This window comes from Ruditapes philippinarum, unplaced genomic scaffold, assembly GCF_026571515.1.
Source record: "Ruditapes philippinarum isolate M1 unplaced genomic scaffold, ASM2657151v2 ctg1841_1_1_1_1, whole genome shotgun sequence".
Taxonomy (NCBI): Eukaryota; Metazoa; Mollusca; class Bivalvia; order Venerida; family Veneridae; genus Ruditapes; species Ruditapes philippinarum.
This window is the reverse complement of record NW_026853235.1, coordinates 154,134-173,781: the sequence shown is the minus strand read 5'-3', so window position 1 is coordinate 173,781 and position 19,648 is coordinate 154,134. Positions and strand designations below refer to the sequence as shown.

General features: G+C 35.5%; 5 protein-coding genes across 6 annotated transcripts; 2 read left to right on the top strand and 3 right to left on the bottom strand.

The window, feature by feature from the left end:
- The first annotated feature begins 2,172 nt into the window (after positions 1-2,172).
- Positions 2,173-3,267, top strand: LOC132736200 (uncharacterized protein F54H12.2-like). Its single transcript, XM_060723296.1, has one exon. It carries the CDS (start codon positions 2,173-2,175, stop codon positions 3,265-3,267), a length of 1,095 nt encoding a protein of 364 aa, XP_060579279.1.
- A 3,364-nt stretch (positions 3,268-6,631) lies between these two features.
- LOC132736199 (uncharacterized) lies at positions 6,632-8,911 on the bottom strand. Its single transcript, XM_060723295.1, has 2 exons — positions 7,986-8,911; positions 6,632-7,652 (listed from the first exon to the last, which is right to left on the bottom strand). The coding sequence occupies exons 1-2, from the start codon at positions 8,909-8,911 to the stop codon at positions 6,632-6,634; spliced, it is 1,947 nt and encodes a 648-aa protein (XP_060579278.1).
- A 360-nt stretch (positions 8,912-9,271) lies between these two features.
- On the bottom strand, positions 9,272-11,173 carry LOC132736198 (uncharacterized). The gene is made up of 2 exons (XM_060723294.1): positions 9,492-11,173; positions 9,272-9,454 (listed from the first exon to the last, which is right to left on the bottom strand). The coding sequence occupies exons 1-2, from the start codon at positions 11,061-11,063 to the stop codon at positions 9,281-9,283; spliced, it is 1,746 nt and encodes a 581-aa protein (XP_060579277.1). The 5' UTR covers positions 11,064-11,173; the 3' UTR covers positions 9,272-9,280.
- A 72-nt stretch (positions 11,174-11,245) lies between these two features.
- On the top strand, positions 11,246-14,694 carry LOC132736193 (uncharacterized). 2 transcript variants are annotated; one of them, XR_009626557.1, is made up of 4 exons: positions 11,246-12,978; positions 13,395-13,460; positions 13,675-14,347; positions 14,583-14,694. XR_009626557.1 is itself a non-coding variant. In XM_060723290.1 (3 exons), the coding sequence occupies exons 1-3, from the start codon at positions 12,966-12,968 to the stop codon at positions 14,253-14,255; spliced, it is 660 nt and encodes a 219-aa protein (XP_060579273.1). In that variant the 5' UTR covers positions 11,246-12,965; the 3' UTR covers positions 14,256-14,543. The 2 variants fall into 2 exon arrangements, 1 of the variants encoding a protein (XP_060579273.1); XM_060723290.1 differs by lacking the exon at positions 14,583-14,694 and having other exon boundaries at positions 13,675-14,543.
- Positions 14,638-15,588, bottom strand: LOC132736194 (uncharacterized). Its single transcript, XM_060723291.1, has one exon. The coding sequence runs from the start codon at positions 15,251-15,253 to the stop codon at positions 14,753-14,755; it is 501 nt and encodes a 166-aa protein (XP_060579274.1). The 5' UTR covers positions 15,254-15,588; the 3' UTR covers positions 14,638-14,752.
- Between the last annotated feature and the right edge of the window lie 4,060 nt (positions 15,589-19,648).

The window sequence follows — 19,648 nt, the reverse complement described above, 5'->3', positions numbered from 1 at the left end:
AAGAATAAGATACAACTTTAAAATAGGTCAAACAGTACGTGTGTCACACGTGCGAAACGTGTTTGATCGGGAATATTCTTAGAAATGGACTTGTGAAATCTTTAAAATTAAAACGCGTTATAGAAGACAGGATCTACCAATCTACAGACTGGTGAACTGGGACGGTGAATTGATAGACGGTACATTTTATGAGCATGAACTACAAGCGGTTAGTGTGGATGAGACGACAGCATACCATATTGAAAAAATACTGAAGAAAAGGACTCGAAACAATCAGCGTGAGGTAATGGTCAGGTGGTTGCATTGGCCTAAAAATACGACAGCTGGATCCCGGAAACAGAAGTAACACAGTACTCCTAGTCACGTGATTTTTACCTCAGTTTATAGGTAATAAATTGACTGTTTACTTTCACTTAAAGGTTAGCTATTAACCAGTTATGATCATCACAAACGTTGTAACCAGTGCCAAATAATTCTGTCCTATCAACTTGCGACATTTATGTTACCGCATTTCAAATGCGAGGTACGAGCCAAGAAAATTTCCCGGACTTATTTGGCAACACAAAACCATCGGTGGAAACTGTTTAGTGTTTTCTAATGGCAGTTTCAACTGTAATGGAAAAGCAGCCAGCGTTAAGGAAGGGCGATTACGTTTACGACGATACGCCAGAAAACTTCAAAAACTTGGCTTACAAGTCAAGTTAACAAGCATCAAGTGTTTAACCGTATCTTGCTGTCATACTTTAAGTTCATCGCTAGATTTAAAACAGTTAGCAGCGGAAAGACATGTGATGTATGAACCGGACCTCTTTCCAGCTCTTAACCTTAAGAGGGATAACATGAACTTTTGTTGTTTCCACAGTGGTAAGGTGGTTATAACGGGAATTAAATTTCTCTCACAGATCGATGACGTGGTCTATCCTGTACTCGTTGAACTGGAACAGTACACGCGTAAGAAGGAGTTGATGTTAAGAGAAATCAACCATGAACCAGTCTCAGGTGTACCGTAAACTCAATTATCTTCTCCACTTAAAGGATGCCACTATAACTGCCAGAAAAAATATGATCACCAATATGACGGTTAGTCAAATGAAGGCTATAGCTCAAGTGGCCAAGAGATTGGTGAATGGAACCATTAATCCCTTGAGAAGAGACGTTCAATTAATTGAAAGAAGACGACTTTTGCTACGGTCCTTGGCTTCCAGACACGTGTCACAGACTAGAAAGAAATCGTTGATAAGACGTCATCACACTCTGGTAACCGTGTTGTTAAGACCTCCATACCTCTTTGATACTATCCTGGACGAAGTCAGATCCACCAGAGAAGCGTAAGAAAGCAAAGACTCGCATAAATATAAAAAACAAAACAAACATGTCCGACTTTTATCTTTATCTTAACAGTGCATATTCTCAGAACATACGTAAGAACAACAATCCATCAGACTTTTATATTCAGTTTCCCAAGTCGTATACGTTGGAAGGACGTTGGACCTGTGCCTTAACAGAAATTTCTCTCACCTGCGATTTTACACCTCAAAGTAAAAGACTGTATTTATGCTGCGATTTGGTGGAGCAAACTTACGTCAGAAACACGCAAATATCCATACTTAGAAATATCGAAGTGGGCACCAGATACAAAAAACTTCAAGCTGTAGAATACACGCATCCGATATACGTACCAGTGGCAGCGAATCATTTCAACACGCTGAATTTGTATTTGAGAGACGAAGATTTATACCCAGTTGAATTCAAATCGAACGATCTTCACTGCGTTTTACATTTTAAGAAAATATGGGCTCCATAGAAGTATACGATTATAAACAAATGAAATGGGTACCATATGTTCCCGACCCAGAGAAATGGTATCAACATTTCAAGGATATGAGTGAGGGTTATGTAAGACCCGATCACAGAGGCCGTTACATCGTCGGTAGCGGTAATCATCTTAGAAAACTGACCGAAATGAAGCAGGCACCGCCATTAAAACTGGTATCACCCGTTGCACAGGCGACAGAAATTGCCGTGTCTGAGGTCAGACGTATTAAGGCTGAACAAGAAGGCCAAAGTAAGATAGGACCAAAAAAAGCGTAAGAATACCACAGTGCTCACCTGCAAACCATCTAAGCAAAGGAGACCTAACTTTGTCGGTCCCGAATTTCAGTTCTAAAGAACATGGAAGATTATCACCAAGAAGAGTTGTCCTTGTTCGTTTCACCCCCTGCAGACCCGTCATTGCAATCGAGAGAATGGATCACATACCGGCCAGTAAATCAAGTGACAAATGCGTCCGCTCTCGAATTCAATATACCGGGCCAGTCTTCGGCTTATATGGATCTGAAAAGGAGCGTGCTAAACCTAAAAATTCAAATTGTCAAAGGCGATGGCAGTGCAATAAACCCAGACGAGGTGGTGGGGCCAATCAATCTACCTTTACACACTATATTCAGTCAGGTCGATGTGTCTCTGCAGCAAACGCCTTTATCACACACAGGAATCAATTATCCCTACAAAGCTTACATAGACACGATTTTACAGTCCAACGAAAATATGCAGGTGAACTTGTTGACCAGTCAACTCTTCTTTAAAGATACGGGTGACGTTGGTACCAATGATGGTAAAACGGGCAGTAATAGTGGACTATTTATGAGATACGTGCTTACTAAAGGTAGTAAGATTGTGGATATGGAAGGACCATTACATATTGATTTGTTTCAACAGTCAAAACTACTCATCAACGTAGTCTCTGTCGGTATAAAACTCCATCCTAGTCGAGATGCATTTAGAATCATCACTGACGCTATCAGTCCAGATTACCGAGTGAAAATAGTGGATGCTTATTTCAGACTCTGCATTCAGCGACTCACTAGTAGCGTAATAATAGCGCGTGAGAAGCTCATTCAAGATACACCAGCCATATACACTTACTTACGCACAGAGATCAAAACCACAGCTATTGCCTCTGGCCAGTTCAGTTACAGCGCAGATGATATATTCCAAGGTTTAGTACCAAGTAAACTGATAGTAGGTCTAGTCTCTAGCGCGGCGTTTAATGGTGATTACACACAGAACCCATTCAACTTTAAACATTACAAACTGCAGTTTTGTAGGACTCTACGTCGATGGACATTCTTTACCTTGTCAGCCGATGCAACCAAATTATACGGCCAATCACTACGTGGACTGTTACAGAACATTAGCTCTCTACAGAAACGATCTCAACATTTCCAAAGAAAATTACAAGAATGGATACTGCTTGTACGCTCTTGATATAGACCCTTACTATTCATTCAATACAAAAAGGAAGGGACATTGCCGTCTAGAACTTAAGTTCACTGAGGCTTTACCAGAGAGTGTCACCTTGATTATGTACGCCACTTTCCCCGAGGTACTCAATATCGATAAAGCTAAAGCCGTGTACGTGAAATGAATAATTTAGAACTAGAACGTTTACTCGTAGGATACCCAGTAACAGTATGTGCGGCTGACCAATTACGCGCTAAAAAGGGACAATTTGTAATTGCTAATACGGATACGAGCGATGGACCCGGAAAACATTGGGTCACCTTTTACTTTCCAAGGAGAGGACCTTACGAATTCTTTGATTCTCTCAGTAAACTGCCTAGTGACTACAAGGTGGGGTTTGAAACCGTATTAACAAACAAGTACTGGATGATATGTGATCCGATTCAAGACTCTAAATCAGATACCTGCGGACTTTATTGCGTGTATTACGTCATGACAAGATATGCGAATATAAAAATGAAGGACATTGTACAACCTTTTAATGTGTATAACCGGGCACTGAATGATCAGTACGTTAACAACATTGTAAATAAAAACAAATAATAAAATTTGTATTCGTTTATTTTGTATACAGTAATAAAAGAGATAACTACAAAAGAACTTCGTTGTTGTTTCTTAATACAACCAGTTTATAGATTTAACACTGTCCGTATAAGTCATTTTTGGTTTCTTTACATGCTTTCTTTTCATTTTCTTGTCACGTTCTCCAGGTGGTGGTAAAAAGATTTTAGGAATAATTTCGGTCTTGTCATCATCCTTTACTTCTCCAGACCCATTGTACTTAGGCTGAAATAGGCGTTGGTATTTGTCATAGGGGATCAAAATGTACTTGTCCATTATTGCAATAGGGGTTCTAAATACACTGAGGTAATTTTAACCAAAGTATATGTAGTTCTTTGATTGTCTCTGATAGCTTCCTTTTTCTTTTGAAATCCAATCTTCTTGTTTCCCAGCAGGTAAATAAAACGTCTCTGTCGTTTAAGACGGACTTTTTCGGATGACGTCAGTTTTATAGTGTTACGAGCCAGGCGTAACAAGAAAGAAAAGCCAGCAACAAACTTGTAACAATAACAAATTTATTACAGAAAAATTATTAAAGAAAAATAAAATAACAAATTATGTTTACAAATACCTGAAGTCCAAATAAAAATGAAATCTCAAATGTCTAGTCTGATCCTGGAATGATCCTTTTTTGAATAGCACATTTAAATCCAAGTAAAATCCAAGAACACTTTAGAATAAATTCCCACAATAAAATCCACAAGAATAATTTTAACTATTTTAAAATAATCCAAGCTCCAATAAATCACTTAATATCCAAGTTGTAAAATACTCCAAATATATTGATGACTTAAAAGGTAACTGATGACTTAAAGATAAGAGTAATGAAAAATGTCTCCTTATATATATTAACTAAGAAGTTTCTAGAATAGTCTTCCATTTACTACAGTAATCATAATCTAGCAACTTCACCAATAATAAATTTCATTCCAGAAATTTCTATCTAAATATAATGCATGAGTTTTCTACAACAGTTATTAAAGTTCTAGTACATACATGTAGTTTATGTTCTAAAAATAGAACAATGATAATATTGGAAATACCAACTGGTCAGATACAAACTATATACATGTAATATGTTGCATACATAACAATAGTAAATCGAAGAACGTTGTATGCAATTTGAGCAAGAGACTTCAGTTGTTGTCTGGTAATCGTGCTTAACAATACTTTCCTTTGCGCTGGGAATGTTTGCACCAATAGTTGTAAAAAATGACGTTGCTGTCTGATGAGTTCCACCATGGTTACTCTTACAAGTTTTAACTTCCTTCTTCTTACTGGAATCCTCTCCCGGAAATATATTGGTCCTCAGACGATACCTCTCCTCAGCGTGTGGGCTCATATCTACCAAAAAAGAACCGTGCTTCGTTTCTAATGCGTCTTCATAGGCTTTCATGAAACCTTTCGTTTTTCCAGGGTACATTTGTCTCCCTAATGTTCCTACCTGCGAGACATCTCTTAAATTTTTCATTAGTACAATGTACCAGGTATTTAAGGCGATAGTTCTGGCGTGTTTACCACCTGGATACAAGTTTTGTGTAATTAGTATGACAGAAACCCTCTTATGATGACAGCCTTGAGTAAATAACAATTCCATATCTTTATGTTTCATCACTTCGTGCATAAGATCATCGACAATGATCAGCTTATGTCTCTTGTCCCGGGTAAAGTCATCCAGTTGCTCAGCTGTTGGTAGACCCTGTTTACTGTCAAAATGTGGAATGAATTGTTCCATCGTGTCAAATAAGTCTTGATGTATACCGTAACAGTATAATATGTGTGAAGGAGGATCTTCAGAATACATATCCTTCAAGTTTTTCAAAAACCTATACACCCATTGCGTTTTTCCACTTCCGGTTTGACCACTAATACATATACTGGAACAAGGCTTAAACGGTAATGCAGACTTCATTATTTCTTGATCTTAGGACTCGGCAAGACGTAACCGATACAGCTGCTGAGAAGACTAATCCAAAGTTCTGGGGAGCCGTTTCTGAGCGACAGGTTTACGATCGAGGTAATGATAATGATGTACACAATGATCATTTGGCAAAAATAAACGATTTCGGCTTTGGGTACACAAGTACCTAACAAATGCCACCTTTCCTCGCTTGATCGACTTTCTTCATTGGATTTGGGAAAATAAATAAAAGATTCCCTTCCGGATTCATGTGTTTCTGGAGTATTCATTTATTTTACGTTCTTATTAACAGACGTAACAAAATGAGTCAAAAATGACCTGTTCTTACATACTTCAGTTAAACATTTATAAATACGAGAGTGACATTGTATTTCTTAAATCATCCGTAACACAGATGTTAACAGTTATGACAAAATAAATAATATTACCGGCAAAACATGTAAGGCTAGTGACAAAAACTGAAACGTACCAGCGAGGAATTTATATGCAAACGTACAAATTTAGGAGCAACTGCTGCAAAAAACAAAACAACAAGTACATAACATAAACTGTGCAAACAAAAAACAAGTAACAGTATTGACATATTTATCACATTCAATTACTTTCTATCGATATCCGTATGGTATAGTATCATAATTGTCTAATATTCTACGTTTAGTATACACCATTTGATACGTTTTTTGCTCTTCCCTATTAACCAGTTTTCTTTTTCGTTTGTCTCTGCAAATTTTACTCGGGTTTGTCACTACGATAGTTTTACAACATTTTGGATTTGTCACAATGGTTTTAACACTTTGAAAATTGATTAATTGACTATTTGTGAAATTAAGCGTGAACCCTCTCACTTTACACAATTCTTTTTTTATTGGTTTTATAAGCATAGTTTTTTGGCCCTCCTGACACAAACTCTACAATGTATACGTCACTATTTAATTCGTCTGTTAATTCACCCAAGTAATCTCCTAAAGGTGGATCATATTGTCCTTTTCTACTCACATATATGACACTGTCTGTATCGTAATACAGGACTCTTCTGTTTAACACTTCCAACATGCTGTAGAGTTTGAGTCTAGCCCAGCATGTGGTAAAGGTGGCCAGGTATATGTTCGTTTTATTATCTTCGGGCTGACAATCGTTTTTGTAAGTCCATTCCATTTGAAGAATTTCGTTTGAGAGAATGTGAAAGTTTTGCGGTTGTTTCATCGTATCGGAAAACAGTTGAAAAAACTCACTGACTTCTGTTTTGTGAAAAAAGTTAGTCTGTCGCATGTTTAGCTGCTGTCCAAACTTGCCCCAAAAGCTATTTAGGCATAATTTTGCCAATGCTCTTAATCCAGGGTTCTTTATGATCTCTTCCACCTTCAATGAAACACCTTCTTTTTCAAAATATTGCTGTATGTATTTAGATAAATCTTCTTCGTTCTTAATCCAATCAGGTGGACCGCTTGCCTCTTGCTTAAACTTAAGAAAGGTGTTAATGTATTTAGCGAACAGACCCCCTTCTCTTGTGGAGGAATCATATTTGGTGGTTTCTTCCCAGTGGTATACTTCGTACATTTTCATAATTTTGTAACCTAGCCTTACTGCTGTCTGTAATTCAGGTGTACACCAGGTGCCAGTTAACGTTCTGTCTTCGTCCGAACATGTGCAGTCATCTTGATTTTCGGTATCTGCGCAGATCTTACAGAGTGGAAATTTCAGTTTTCCGTTGGATCTGTACGGTAAAACAGGATGATAAAGGTCTGTTGGTGGTAAAATCTTAACTTTTGCAATGCCAAAGTACTGACTTATATTTTGAAAATCTTTAACAATGATTTTCGGATGACCAACAGGATATTCACAATACTTGTTAACCCAGGGGTATAAGCTTGTGAAGTCAACGTATTATATGTTTCATCCTCTTGGACATTGTAGTAAAGTTGACTGGCATTGGTTCTACATCCAAAGAAACTTTTCCGTGGATCTAATCTGTCCGTCAAATCTAAATTGTCTATAAATATTTTCAGTTCGGTGTTTTGTTCTAGCTGTTCGTGAAATTAATGTTCCCAAATACAGACATACTTTATTCCCTGGCATTCTATGAAATGTTTCTTTTTTCATCGTGAAAGCATAGAGTTCCTTCATGGACTGTTTTGTTTGGGGGTGAAAGGTCCCCTCCCGATCTTCTGGAAAGCAAGTAGGACACCCATGAAAAACACACCCATGGAATTCATTGGCTGTATTGGTCTCTACGCAGTAACCATCTAATTTATAACGTGTTCCGGTTAGACCTTTTTCGCCGACATTTAAAGCGTGTTGGATATAGATTTCTTCATGGCTGGCTATCCATTCTAAGCACTGTATGGAAACTTTACTGTATTGATCTCTGTAACCGCTGGAAGGGATTTTTGCTATTTTGGTTGAAACAAATTCTTTATGATCAATTTTATTGTCTTTTAGGTCGTCCTCTCCGATCCATTTGTTCTGGTGATAAACGTATAATTTCCCGTCAGTGACTTGAGCGGGAGTCCATTTACTCTCTTTGTCTAACTTGACCTTCCACTTTTCTTCTAAAAATTTAGTTCTGTACATGTTCATGCATACGGATGCTATAGTTACATAGTCAAAAGGATCTATAGCACCCACCCAAACCGTTTTCAACTTTCCTTTGTCACTGATTATATCTTCTTGCTTACCGGTAGCTGTCATTAATAAGTGTCTAAACTTAAGACAGGCTTGTCTCAAAATATCCACATCACTTCTACAGTATTCAAGTATTTGTTTTCTTAATTCAAACAGCTCACCCTCTTTAGTCAGGTGCCACTGCAAAAATTCTTTTCTTTCATTTGTGGACATGAAATCAACACCGTAAAATTTGGGTTTCGGGTAGGGTCCTACATACTGTTGATTTTCCCTTGTGTTGAAGAAATGAGGAAACCAGCTTTTCTTTAATTCTTGTAATCCAAAGGTTTTGGGTAATGCCGATAATTTCATGGGTAGAAAATTTAGACTGTCTAAAACTTTAATATGTAACCCTTTCTCTACACACATGTACATAATTTTGGAACCGTTATAGATAATTTTGTCTGGTCGTACTGATTGGTTGATAAGGTATTCAAGAAGGAAATAGCCATCATAACCTTTCATATTGTGAGCCACGGCTTTAAAATGTCGGTGCTGATCAGAAAATAACCACTCGCCAAACTTTTCAGCAGTGTCTTCACCCTCAAATATAACTTCCCTGAACCCGCACTTTTCATGGCATGGCTCTGTATCTTCTTCATCGAATAGGTTAGTGCTGTCACATTCTTCGCAACGTGTTCCACATTTATTACAGACGGATTTTGGCGTTAAAGGCTTATCAATACAATCTGGACATACTGAGTGAGCTACGAGGAAATTGGGTCGATGTATGGCTTTTCCGCACGACGATGTTTTACAGTGGCGATATTTGGAGCAGGCTTTACACTTCTGTTCTGGTTGACAGTCTCTACAATCTGGTTTCTTGGTAACGATTTATCCCTCCTGACATTCTAAAATTTGGTCTTGCGTACATTCAAAATAAAAAAATATAAATCTTGGATTGAAATCTTCTTTAGCTGGCATAGCTCTTATATAACATAAATGATCTTCAAAAACAAATTTTTGACATGAAGAACAATAGTACTCTCCACACTGATGTTCTTCTTTTTGTCTTTTTTTCTCTGTTCACAACTTTATAACAGACTGGACATTTCCACCATTTTTCGCACTGGGACGGACCTCTGGGCTTTCCTTTATATTTTCCTTTGTTGTGTACGGGTGTCTTTAAATGTCGTTTATAGCAATCTGGAGATCTACAGCTCATATTACAGTTAGTGCAGACTACGGATGTTTCTGTTATTACGCATCCATCACTTTTGCATATTATACAATGCGTTTTACATCCATGTCTTTCTTTATGGTCGTAATGTTTGAGGCAGCGGTTGCAAAAGTAGTTGGCGCAAAAGAAACCTGTAATTGATGTAATGGCGTGAAAATGGTTGTCGTTCATTAAATAAATGTAAATGCATGGTCGTTCGTCGGTACTTGGACTTGTAATAAACTTGTTGCCAAGCCTTGCACTGATCACCATTACACGCACCCTCAGTACTTCTTCAAAAGCCATTACATCATTTAAACTCGCTGGTCTGTCTAAGGCTATTCCAGCCAACTGGCTAATAGCCACAGCTAATTGTCGTTGTTCATCTCTTTTTTTCTCCCTACGTTTCTTCAAATAACTGTCTGGAACTTTTCGGTGTTGTAAAATAAGTTGTAAATTGCTCTTCTTTTGTCTGTTTTTAGCTATCTCTTTCCATTCGTCCGGACTACATATTTTCAGTTTCGCCCAGCTAACAGCAATTGCTCTAGACATACATAACATGTCTTTATTTTCGATTGTAACAATGGATTTCTTTAACACGAGGGAATTGTTCTTTCCTGTAAGTTTGGTAATTCTGAGACGTGAACTCCCACTTCCTTTTGGTAAATCAATGGAACCAACTGAAATATCAAAGCTTTCATCAATTGCTAAAGCTTCATTGCTGTTCAGTTCTTTCTCTACTGTCTCCATCACTGTGTTAGCATTAAGCTGATCCCAGGATTGTAGAGGGACAATAATCGAATTGTTAAGTGATTCGTGATGTAAGACAACTCTTCCTAAATCGTTTCCCTTCAAATTTCCCCGGGCGTGGTCCAACACTTCGTCAAACATCTGGTAGAGTCCTTGTCGTGTATCTTGTAACTTTTGTCCTTTATGCTGGGCGTTTAATTTTACCTGATAAGTTCGATCCACTGCCGCATATTTGGCATATGTTTTTTCCGATTTTTTTCTAATTGTATATTGAAGAGCAGGGTGGGGACTGGATCTATACGACGGACCCGGTTGCGGTTCTTCCCCAGACCCTACTTGTACTGAGGGTTCCCACTTGTCAGTTTCAGTAGATGCCATTGCCATTTCATTCGTTTCTTTGTCGAAACATGATGGTGACTTAACTAATTTTTCAAAGCCTTCTTGCTCTTTTACATACTCAAGGGCCAACTCCAAGTCAACGTTGTTATGTTCAGCAGTTCCTTCTAAATGTTGAAAAATACTACTTAACTCTTCGTTTACAAAGTTCTCATCGTACTCGGGATTTCTCAACTGGAACAATCGAAATCTTGCTGACGGAATATCCTGTAGTCCTAAAGTTGTCACAAAGTTATGTAATTCATCAGCATTTGTAAAAGAATTTATCAAAACTTCAAATGTTTTATAAATGCTTTCCATGTCGTTGTTCATCAGAATGAACTACATCAGGAAGTCTGAAATTTTTATTCTTCAGTATTCTTCACGACAGACACACGGAATCGTAGCTAAGTTAAGTTCTGTAACTTGACTGTCTCTCTTGGAATTTTTATATCTGAAATAAAGAAAAGAACACCAAAATTAGAAACGCTCCAAAAAAAAAAAGGGGGGGGGTGTCTGAAGAGTGTTTCCATCATTGACATCAGTTATAGGATTCAAACCATTTCATCTGGTCTGTAAGCATTTAACATTTCACCGCTTTTATTGCAATAACACATATTTTTAAGCTTTAAAAGCTATATCATATGTGCATTTTCGAAATATCAGTAGTATCTTTAAATATAAAGTTTAACATGTTATAAAGTTTATAAAATTAAGTGAATAAAAAAAATAACCATTAAAGTTTAAAATCTTACCTGATGTCTCATGATCTTCACATCACTGTCCAGATAAAATGCAGAGTAAAATTAAATTTGATACATATATATCGAGAAAATTAACACGGAAGTGACATAATACACGGAAGTAACCTTTGAAAACAAGGAAGTGCCAAAGGGGCTTTTTAAGTTGTACAATCCAAACTACTCTCGCCTGTCTACAACACTTCCGGAAGCACTCGAAAAGGGTACGTCAAAATAATATTTTTATTCTTATAACAACCCTTATCAGCTCTAGACTATATTTGACCGGTCTGCGACACATTTATAGACACTCGCAGACTATCAGGAGGCGGTGCAATACGAAGTTTTAGTCCTATTATAACACATATTAGTTCTATGCTATTTTTGACCGGTTTGCGACACATTCAGAGACACTCGCAGACTATCAGGAGGCGGTGCCACACGAACGTTTACTAATATAACAATAACCTATCAGTTCTATGCTATTTTGACCGGTCTGCGACACATTTAGAGACACTCGCAGACTATCAGGAGGCGGTGCCACACGAAGTTTTACTAATATAACAATGACCTATCAGTTTTATGCTATTTTGGCCGGTCTGCAACACATTCAGAGACACTCGCAGACTATCAGGAGGCGGTGCCACACGAAGTTTTACTCCTATAACAATGACCTATCAGTTCTATGCTATTTTGACCGGCCTGCGACACATTTAGAGACACTCGCAGACTATCAGGAGGCGGTGCCACACAAGGTTTTACACCTGTAACAATGACCTATCAGTTTTATACTATTTTAACCGGTCTGCGGCACATTTAGAGACACTCACAGACTATCAGGAGGCGGTGCCATACGAAGTTTTAGTCCTATTATAACACATATTAGTTCTATGCTATTTTTGACCGGTCTGCGACACATTTAGAGACACTCGCAGACTATCAGGAGGCGGTGCCATACGAAGTTTGACTCCTATTATAACATGTATTAGTTCTATACTATTTTTGACCGGTCTGCGACACATTCAGAGACACTCGCAGACTCTCAGAAGGCGGTGCCACACGAACTTTTACTAATATAACAATAACCTATCACTTCTATATTATTTTTGACCGGTCAACGACACAATAAGAGACTCTTGCAGATAGGTTTAAGTACACTATAATTTCCTAATATGCTATAAAATCTTTGCATCCGTCTGCAATTTATAAATAAAAAATAAATAACATTTAAACGAAGTACACACATTTCCAGAACAGTAACGAAATAAATTAAAATAAATAGAAAATATCAACTTACCAGAATCTCAGTGTCCACTGGCTTAGTAGCTGACAAGTGATACCTTAACAAGATCTATAACTTAATATATAGGCGAAATTGAATACGGAAGTGATATAATATACGGAAGTTCGTCTAGAAAATTAGTACAGAATGAAAAGTCCGAATTAGCGAAAATTATCAAACGCCTTCTCGAATCAGAAGAATACATTTTAAAACATGATTGCAATGGGTAAGTAGCATTGTATTTTGTTTTTTAAAGCAAAGGATATTATTGTCTAAAATAAGAGACACAATATGCAAATTATTTATATGAATAGTATTGTAATATTATGATTTTTATAATTTCTTTATTATCAATCCAATTTTTAAGAAAAGAGCTTTTTTCTTGTGTTACTTGTTTAGTGATGCGTCTTTTAAAGTATATATAATACTTTAAAAGTTACACGTGAGGATATTATAAAATGTTTGTCGTCTTCAATGTTTTTCGTCATTGTGTAAACATAACAATAATTCGAAATTGAATATTTAGTATTTATAAATGTATTGTATCCGCATACGTCTTGTTTTCAATGTAAGGAAATGTGCTTTATACAGTTTTTAAATAAATTAATGAAAACTTTACAGGTCTGTTTTATTTTCATTCAGGTCAGAGCCGTGAAGTCGAAAATTCTGAAAACAGATATTACACTAGCAGTAATACGTCTCGCATTGGTAAATACTTTTACTGTTTAAAACCGCTCTCTATATACCGTTTAATTGAATAATTTGTGTTTTCATGATAAATCAATCTTTACTTTCTTTAACTCATTTATTTAAGTGCTTTTGGTTATATCGTTTGAAAAACTGAAGTGTTTGAGGTAATAGCGCATGTAAACGTTTTAATTTGATTCATAATTTTAATATATATTTTCGTTTGTTTTTATAGAGCCATACTTCAATACAGATATTCGTCTGACAATAGGAATGGCTGTCGACGAATTGTCTAATCTGGGAGAAGGTGATAACACATTAAAGGACTTAAAAATTTATTATCACATCAAAGAAGAGAATAATACAAAAATATTAGAAAGTCGGGGACAATTTTCTTACGTCGAATATGATACAAATGCTGTTGTGACGACATTTTGTGCAGATGTGTCTGCAACAGAAGTGGACGACTTATATACAAGTTGGTCGGATTTCAATATACCTCTTATAGTTTATTCCATAGACAAACTGCTAAAATATTTTTTGTATCATTTTGGTTTGTGCCAAACAAAGTTTAAGTGTATAAAAATCATTTTTGTCAATGATTCAAATAATTCTGAAGAATATGCTTCGACAGAGAAACTAAACGAAGACTTCTGCGAAATCGTCATCAACTTACATTCAATGAAGTACCTAGAGGAATGTCTGGGTGCATTTGTGCATGAATTTGGACATTTCCTGGGGTTTTTTGTTCAGCAAATGAAAACGAGGACCATGGTGACATTTTTTATGCGGTCACGCTTGCGACGGCCTCAATAGCCAATTATCATATTCATGCAATTTACAAAGACCTGGACTACACTGCTAAATACAGAATATGTGTCAATTCTACAGGTCGGCCTATTGTACAGGTAAGTAAACTAATCACATGTACAACAGTTAAAATATATTTCCTAAAAAAGAGTTATTTCTGTCAGAAAGCATCAATTTCTAAAGTAGTTTTATTGTTTCAGATACTTAATATATGAAAGAATCGTTAATAGAGGTTCCACTGTACAATATCTCATTTATTAGTAACATAATGATATATACATAAGTGAATTGTTTTTATGGTGTATCATTTATTAATTTCATATCTATTTACAGATCTTATAGGTGATGATGATGATGGACACACGTTATTGAACACTAACAACACATAGACATTTCGTATATTTATTTCATTTTTTACATTTATCGTTTAACAATAAAACAAAATATAATCACTTATATTACAAAGTTCTTATGATATGTTAATATAAAGTGTCTCTGTGTATTCACCACATGTGATATTCGTTCGGATTACATTCTTTACATCGTAGGGCTCCCTGCTGGTTTTGATGGTCGTCATTCTCGACATACAATTTGATTTCATCAAACTCGGGTATATAACCGTTAATGCGTGGGATCAGATCAACAAGTTTATCAAAATCCTCTTGACTAAAATGCACTCCCCGTTTTGTTGCTTTAATTTTCAATTCTCCCTCGGGCATCCAGAAGTCTCTTATGTCGATACCAGGTATATCATCCGTAATGCTAATATAACAATTACCTCCTAAATGTTCAAAAGCAGATTGATCGGCATTGCGATTTTCCTGTATTTTCGGTATCAGTTGCACCAATGTTTTCCAACGTAATAGTGGCATAGCAACACCCTTTTTCGTGGGGTATTTTCCGTCGTAGTACCTCATATGTACGTATGTGATATTTTTGTAGTCACTTATAGTCACATAAACATCGCAAAACACATGCAATTTACATCGGTTACTAGAGTTCATTATTTCACCAAAGTGTGATACAAACACTGAGCAGGTTGAAAGTGAACTGTAATTATTAGCTCTTCCTAAGCATTTAAATATGAATTACCAGGAAACGGAAGTAAAAAGGAAATAAACGACCTTTTACTTAATGCATCCAAATGTTTAATCTGTTCAGTATAACCACACCTAATCGTAATATTTTTGATATGACATGTCACATACATGATGTAATATTGTCAATTGAATTCTGTAAAACTGTCAGGACACTGCATACTCCTTAATCTTTAATAAGGGCAATAATGTAATACCTTTAAGATTAATGACGTATTATGTAATATTGTCAACACGGCCGTCACAGCCTCGTGGGGCTAAAGTAACGACTATACTACTAATGTACAATCTGATGTAGGTTTACACCACTAATCTGTGTGGCAAAGTTCAGTTCGTTGGCGCACTTCGTTTTCCAGAATATTCATTCAAATCGTAAAAAAATAACCCAAAATGAAAGTGTTTAAAGGCTGTTCACACTTATATCAAACTAAAAAGTATATTTCGTAACTATTTTTGTATAAATTTCTGTTTAAACTGCCCAAGCTCATTCATGTAAGAAAATCAAACTTATGTTTCTGGCTTTTAAACTTCAGTGGAGTCAGTGGAGTCCCTTTAAGATGAAGATAAAAAGATGATAAAGAGTGTTGGTCCTACACAATTTTGAAACAACAACAAAAAGTCAATATATATAATGTTGTAGCACAATCAAACATGGCTTTTTTAATTTAATGAACAGCTTTTGTGTGTTTGAATTACACACAATTATCAGCATATATATAATATTTAAAACTGTTGATCTTAATGTTTTCTGTCAAATGTTGATACCATTGATAAAACGATACATAATGTTTAACATAACGTACAGTTACAATTTATTCAAAAACAACCATATCATGATTGACATCTGCTACTGATTGTAAATATTAACTATTATGTTGCTTGTATTCTTTATGTTGTGTGTTTTCGTTTCAACGAATCGTATCTTCCGACAAAGCGATATGGGGTCAAATAAATGGTATCTGAATATCAAATAACTCAATGCTATACGTCTGTAATTATATATGTATTTAAAAGACATCGCCATTAAACATTTTTTAAAATGTTTAAATCAAGTAGTATTCATAATGTTAAACAAACTACATAACCCTAAAATCTCATGACCATGTGCCTAGTAAATTGTATCATTAATGTTATGATACATACATCTGGAAACAAAGTGATCCCTCGGAAGCATTAATCACAACAATATTACAGGAGAATTGCAGACTCGGCTTGACACGAGGGATACTTGAAACGTGCAACATGCCTCACGCCGCCTAGCACCGACTGAAGCGGTACTCAATTCTCAAAACTTACTAGTGCTGGCATCAATGATCCCGAAGGACAAGAAAAATATAACAACACTGAAGTGAAGTACGGGACAACTGTTTACAGTTGCCACACAGCCCACTTGACACCTGCGGTTGTGAAGTATAAAAATCTGAAAACAAAGTGATATCTCGGAAGCATTAATCACAAAAGACATTTAAGAGTCATCTTTTTGATTTGTTGTTTGAAGTAGAATAAATGTTGCAATTAAACTTACAGATCGTAACTGAAAATAAACAAAATAAAGAATGATAAGAATAATTATCTAATTACAGTTATTGTTTTTATTCAAACACATCGATCATGAAATAAGTGAATTTCAATTTGATACCGTCAATGGGGTAAATAGTAAAAATAATTAGTTTGGCGAATCATAACATGTATAAATAGCGCATATGTAATTGAACATAATCTTAAGAAGATCTATACGTATAATAAACAACAGACATGCAATACAATCTACATACGGTTAATAGTATTAGACAAGATACGTGTGATTTGCATCGACATAATTCTACTCAAGGCTATTTTACTCAATATGGTGGCTCAACTTTGTACAACAGAACAGTGCAGAGAAATGCCTTCATATTTAATAATTCTGAACTAATTTACCAACTGTTTTATTTCTTTTAAGACTTCAGGACTATCAGTAGTTCAACATATCATATTCTGGAAAATATAATAGGTATTCTTAAGCACGATTCTATTGAAATTGTGTTCCTTTCTTCAATTTAATTCAGTTACCGTGAGCAAGGTTACACCCATCATCTCGATATACTACTTTGTAATTACTGTAGCAACACGTTGTTGGCAACACTACTTACTATTGAGATTGTTCTTTAAAAATAGCTTATTAACTATTACCTTTTATGACAACTTAAGATATAAGGACCCTAATGGGTACTATCAGGAACTAAAAAATTGACATCATAGGTCAGATGTATACCTTAAAGTTTACCGTACGGAAATCAAGTTATGGCCACGTTTCTGAACTCAAGCTAGGATGTTATCAGGGCCCTTTTTTAGAAAGTAGAAACCTTTAAATAATCTGCAATAACATTCTAATGAAAAATGTTTTCCCATTAATTTTTGGTAAGAAACAAATAGTACCATTCAGCTAACAATCCAAATAATTTAAGCAAAATATGGTTTCTACTTAAAATTTATGAAATCTGTATAAAAATGTTACCCTACCCCACACATTTTTACCACGTGTCTGACCATTTTTCTACTTAGGGAGCCTAATTTAAAAAATTCTTAAAATTTACCCGAGTGAGTGCCTGTTTTCAAAGTTTCCCTAAATTATTAAAAAAAGTATATTGGTTGATCTTGTAAAATATGAAATACTTTTACCGTCTAGTTTTGATTATATTACACTTTGAAAATATCAGGTACCATATTTATTACTAGATTTAGCATAATTTAGCCAATAAATACCTAAAAAATAAAAAAAATAAAAATAAAACACTTTTTTCTTTCCAAATGGGACATGAGAGATACATAAATAATGTTAAAAGAAAAAAAGAAAAAAAAAAAGTTGACCCTTCTGGGGATTGAACCCATTGCCCTCATTTTCAATGTAGTTAACAGTACTTATAGCCTATTTGAATACTCTTCAAAGCGGAGGTAATGCATTAGGGTGCTAATACCTTAAATCAGTGCGTGTAAAAGTCAGAGAGGTAGTACAACTAAAGCAAGTATAAATATATGGGGCAAAATTAAGGTATTACCACATAAAATCACGTGAGGAGGCCTGATATTTAACGCTTTTAATAGGAAGCTAGAGTGATTGTCCCGGTTATAAACTATCAAATTAAAACTATCAAATTACATTCAACTTCCACAGGAAAAAATAATCCAGTTTTGTAAACGAAAAAAAAAAATAAATAAATACAAAAGTGCTTAATTAAAATTTTCCGAGCCAGAGTTGAATTTGCATGCAAGAATAGCGCTAATGCGTGTTTCATTCGTAATAATATAATAACTGCAGAAACCATCGGGATTATCAAACGATTCTCCACACAACGAAGTTGGCTTTCTTCACACATTTCATGTAGAAAGAATAAAAGATAAGATAATTATAACACGTGAAAGACTGATAGAAATGAGATACCCTTACTACCGTTTTAAGTATTAATAAAATAGCTGCAAATGTTCTGCGAATATCAATTTCTGTTCATGAGAACTAATTTATCGGCTAACAATTTACTACAGTTTTTCAAGTGTGTGCGTTTTAATATAATGAGTTATGTAAATAATTACCAATCTGTACACTCAGTCAAGTTCTAATTACGACTTAAAACCTTTCTGTATTGAACTCATAAATTTTGTTAAGTGGTAATGTCTTATAGAACAATAATGATTTAAGAATAACAATACATTTGAGCCGTGTCATGACAAAACCATCATAGTGCGTCTGCAGGATCCATGCTGTTCGCTTACAAACCCTATTACAAGTAGAGAAACTGATAGCGAACAGCATGGATCCTGATCAGACTGCGCTGAGGTGCAGGCTGATCTGGATCCATGCTGGTCGCAAATCCACTATGTTGGTTTTGTCATGACGCGGCTCATTTATTACCTTAAAATTTTGTTATAAAAATGTGGAAAGATAAGCATGGAGCAGAAAAGAAACCGTGATATTTACTACTTGAGAAAACTTTTAAATGCTTGAGAACCTAGTATTAGATGATAGGTAATAGCGAAGTGAATTGTTTTAAGATATATAGCTATCATGTGATCTTAATGATAGCTTTAACATATCATATCAATATATGAGTTTTATATGTTAATATGTAAAATTCTTAAATTCTGCTTACTGCTGGACGAAATCTTGCTTAGTATATCTATTAAGTGTTGGTGTTGTTTTTTTACGTGTATAACAGGGTCTTATTAGTAAACGGTATAAAAAAGAATGCGTACACTCAAATGAAGTCATGTATGATATCAATAAACGAAAAAATGTCAGGAAAATAACAACTAATCTTATTGTCT

Bases quoted from the DNA above. Each gene is read 5' to 3' on its own strand.
- LOC132736193 (XM_060723290.1), top strand. The intron at 13,461-13,674 runs GTAAATACTTTT...TTGTTTTTATAG, and splicing joins CAGTAATACGTCTCGCATTG to AGCCATACTTCAATACAGAT.
- LOC132736199 (XM_060723295.1), bottom strand. From the start codon at position 8,911: ATGAAAGGTTATGATGGCTATTTCCTTCTTGAATACCTTATCAACCAA. The intron at 7,653-7,985 runs GTGTGTTTTTCA...TGACTTCACAAG, and splicing joins ACAGCCAATGAATTCCATGG to CTTATACCCCTGGGTTAACA.
- LOC132736194 (XM_060723291.1), bottom strand. From the start codon at position 15,253: ATGAACTCTAGTAACCGATGTAAATTGCATGTGTTTTGCGATGTTTAT.
- LOC132736198 (XM_060723294.1), bottom strand. From the start codon at position 11,063: ATGAACAACGACATGGAAAGCATTTATAAAACATTTGAAGTTTTGATA. The intron at 9,455-9,491 runs GTCTGTTATAAA...AAAAAAAGACAA, and splicing joins AAAAATGGTGGAAATGTCCA to AAAGAAGAACATCAGTGTGG.
- LOC132736200 (XM_060723296.1), top strand. From the start codon at position 2,173: ATGGAAGATTATCACCAAGAAGAGTTGTCCTTGTTCGTTTCACCCCCT.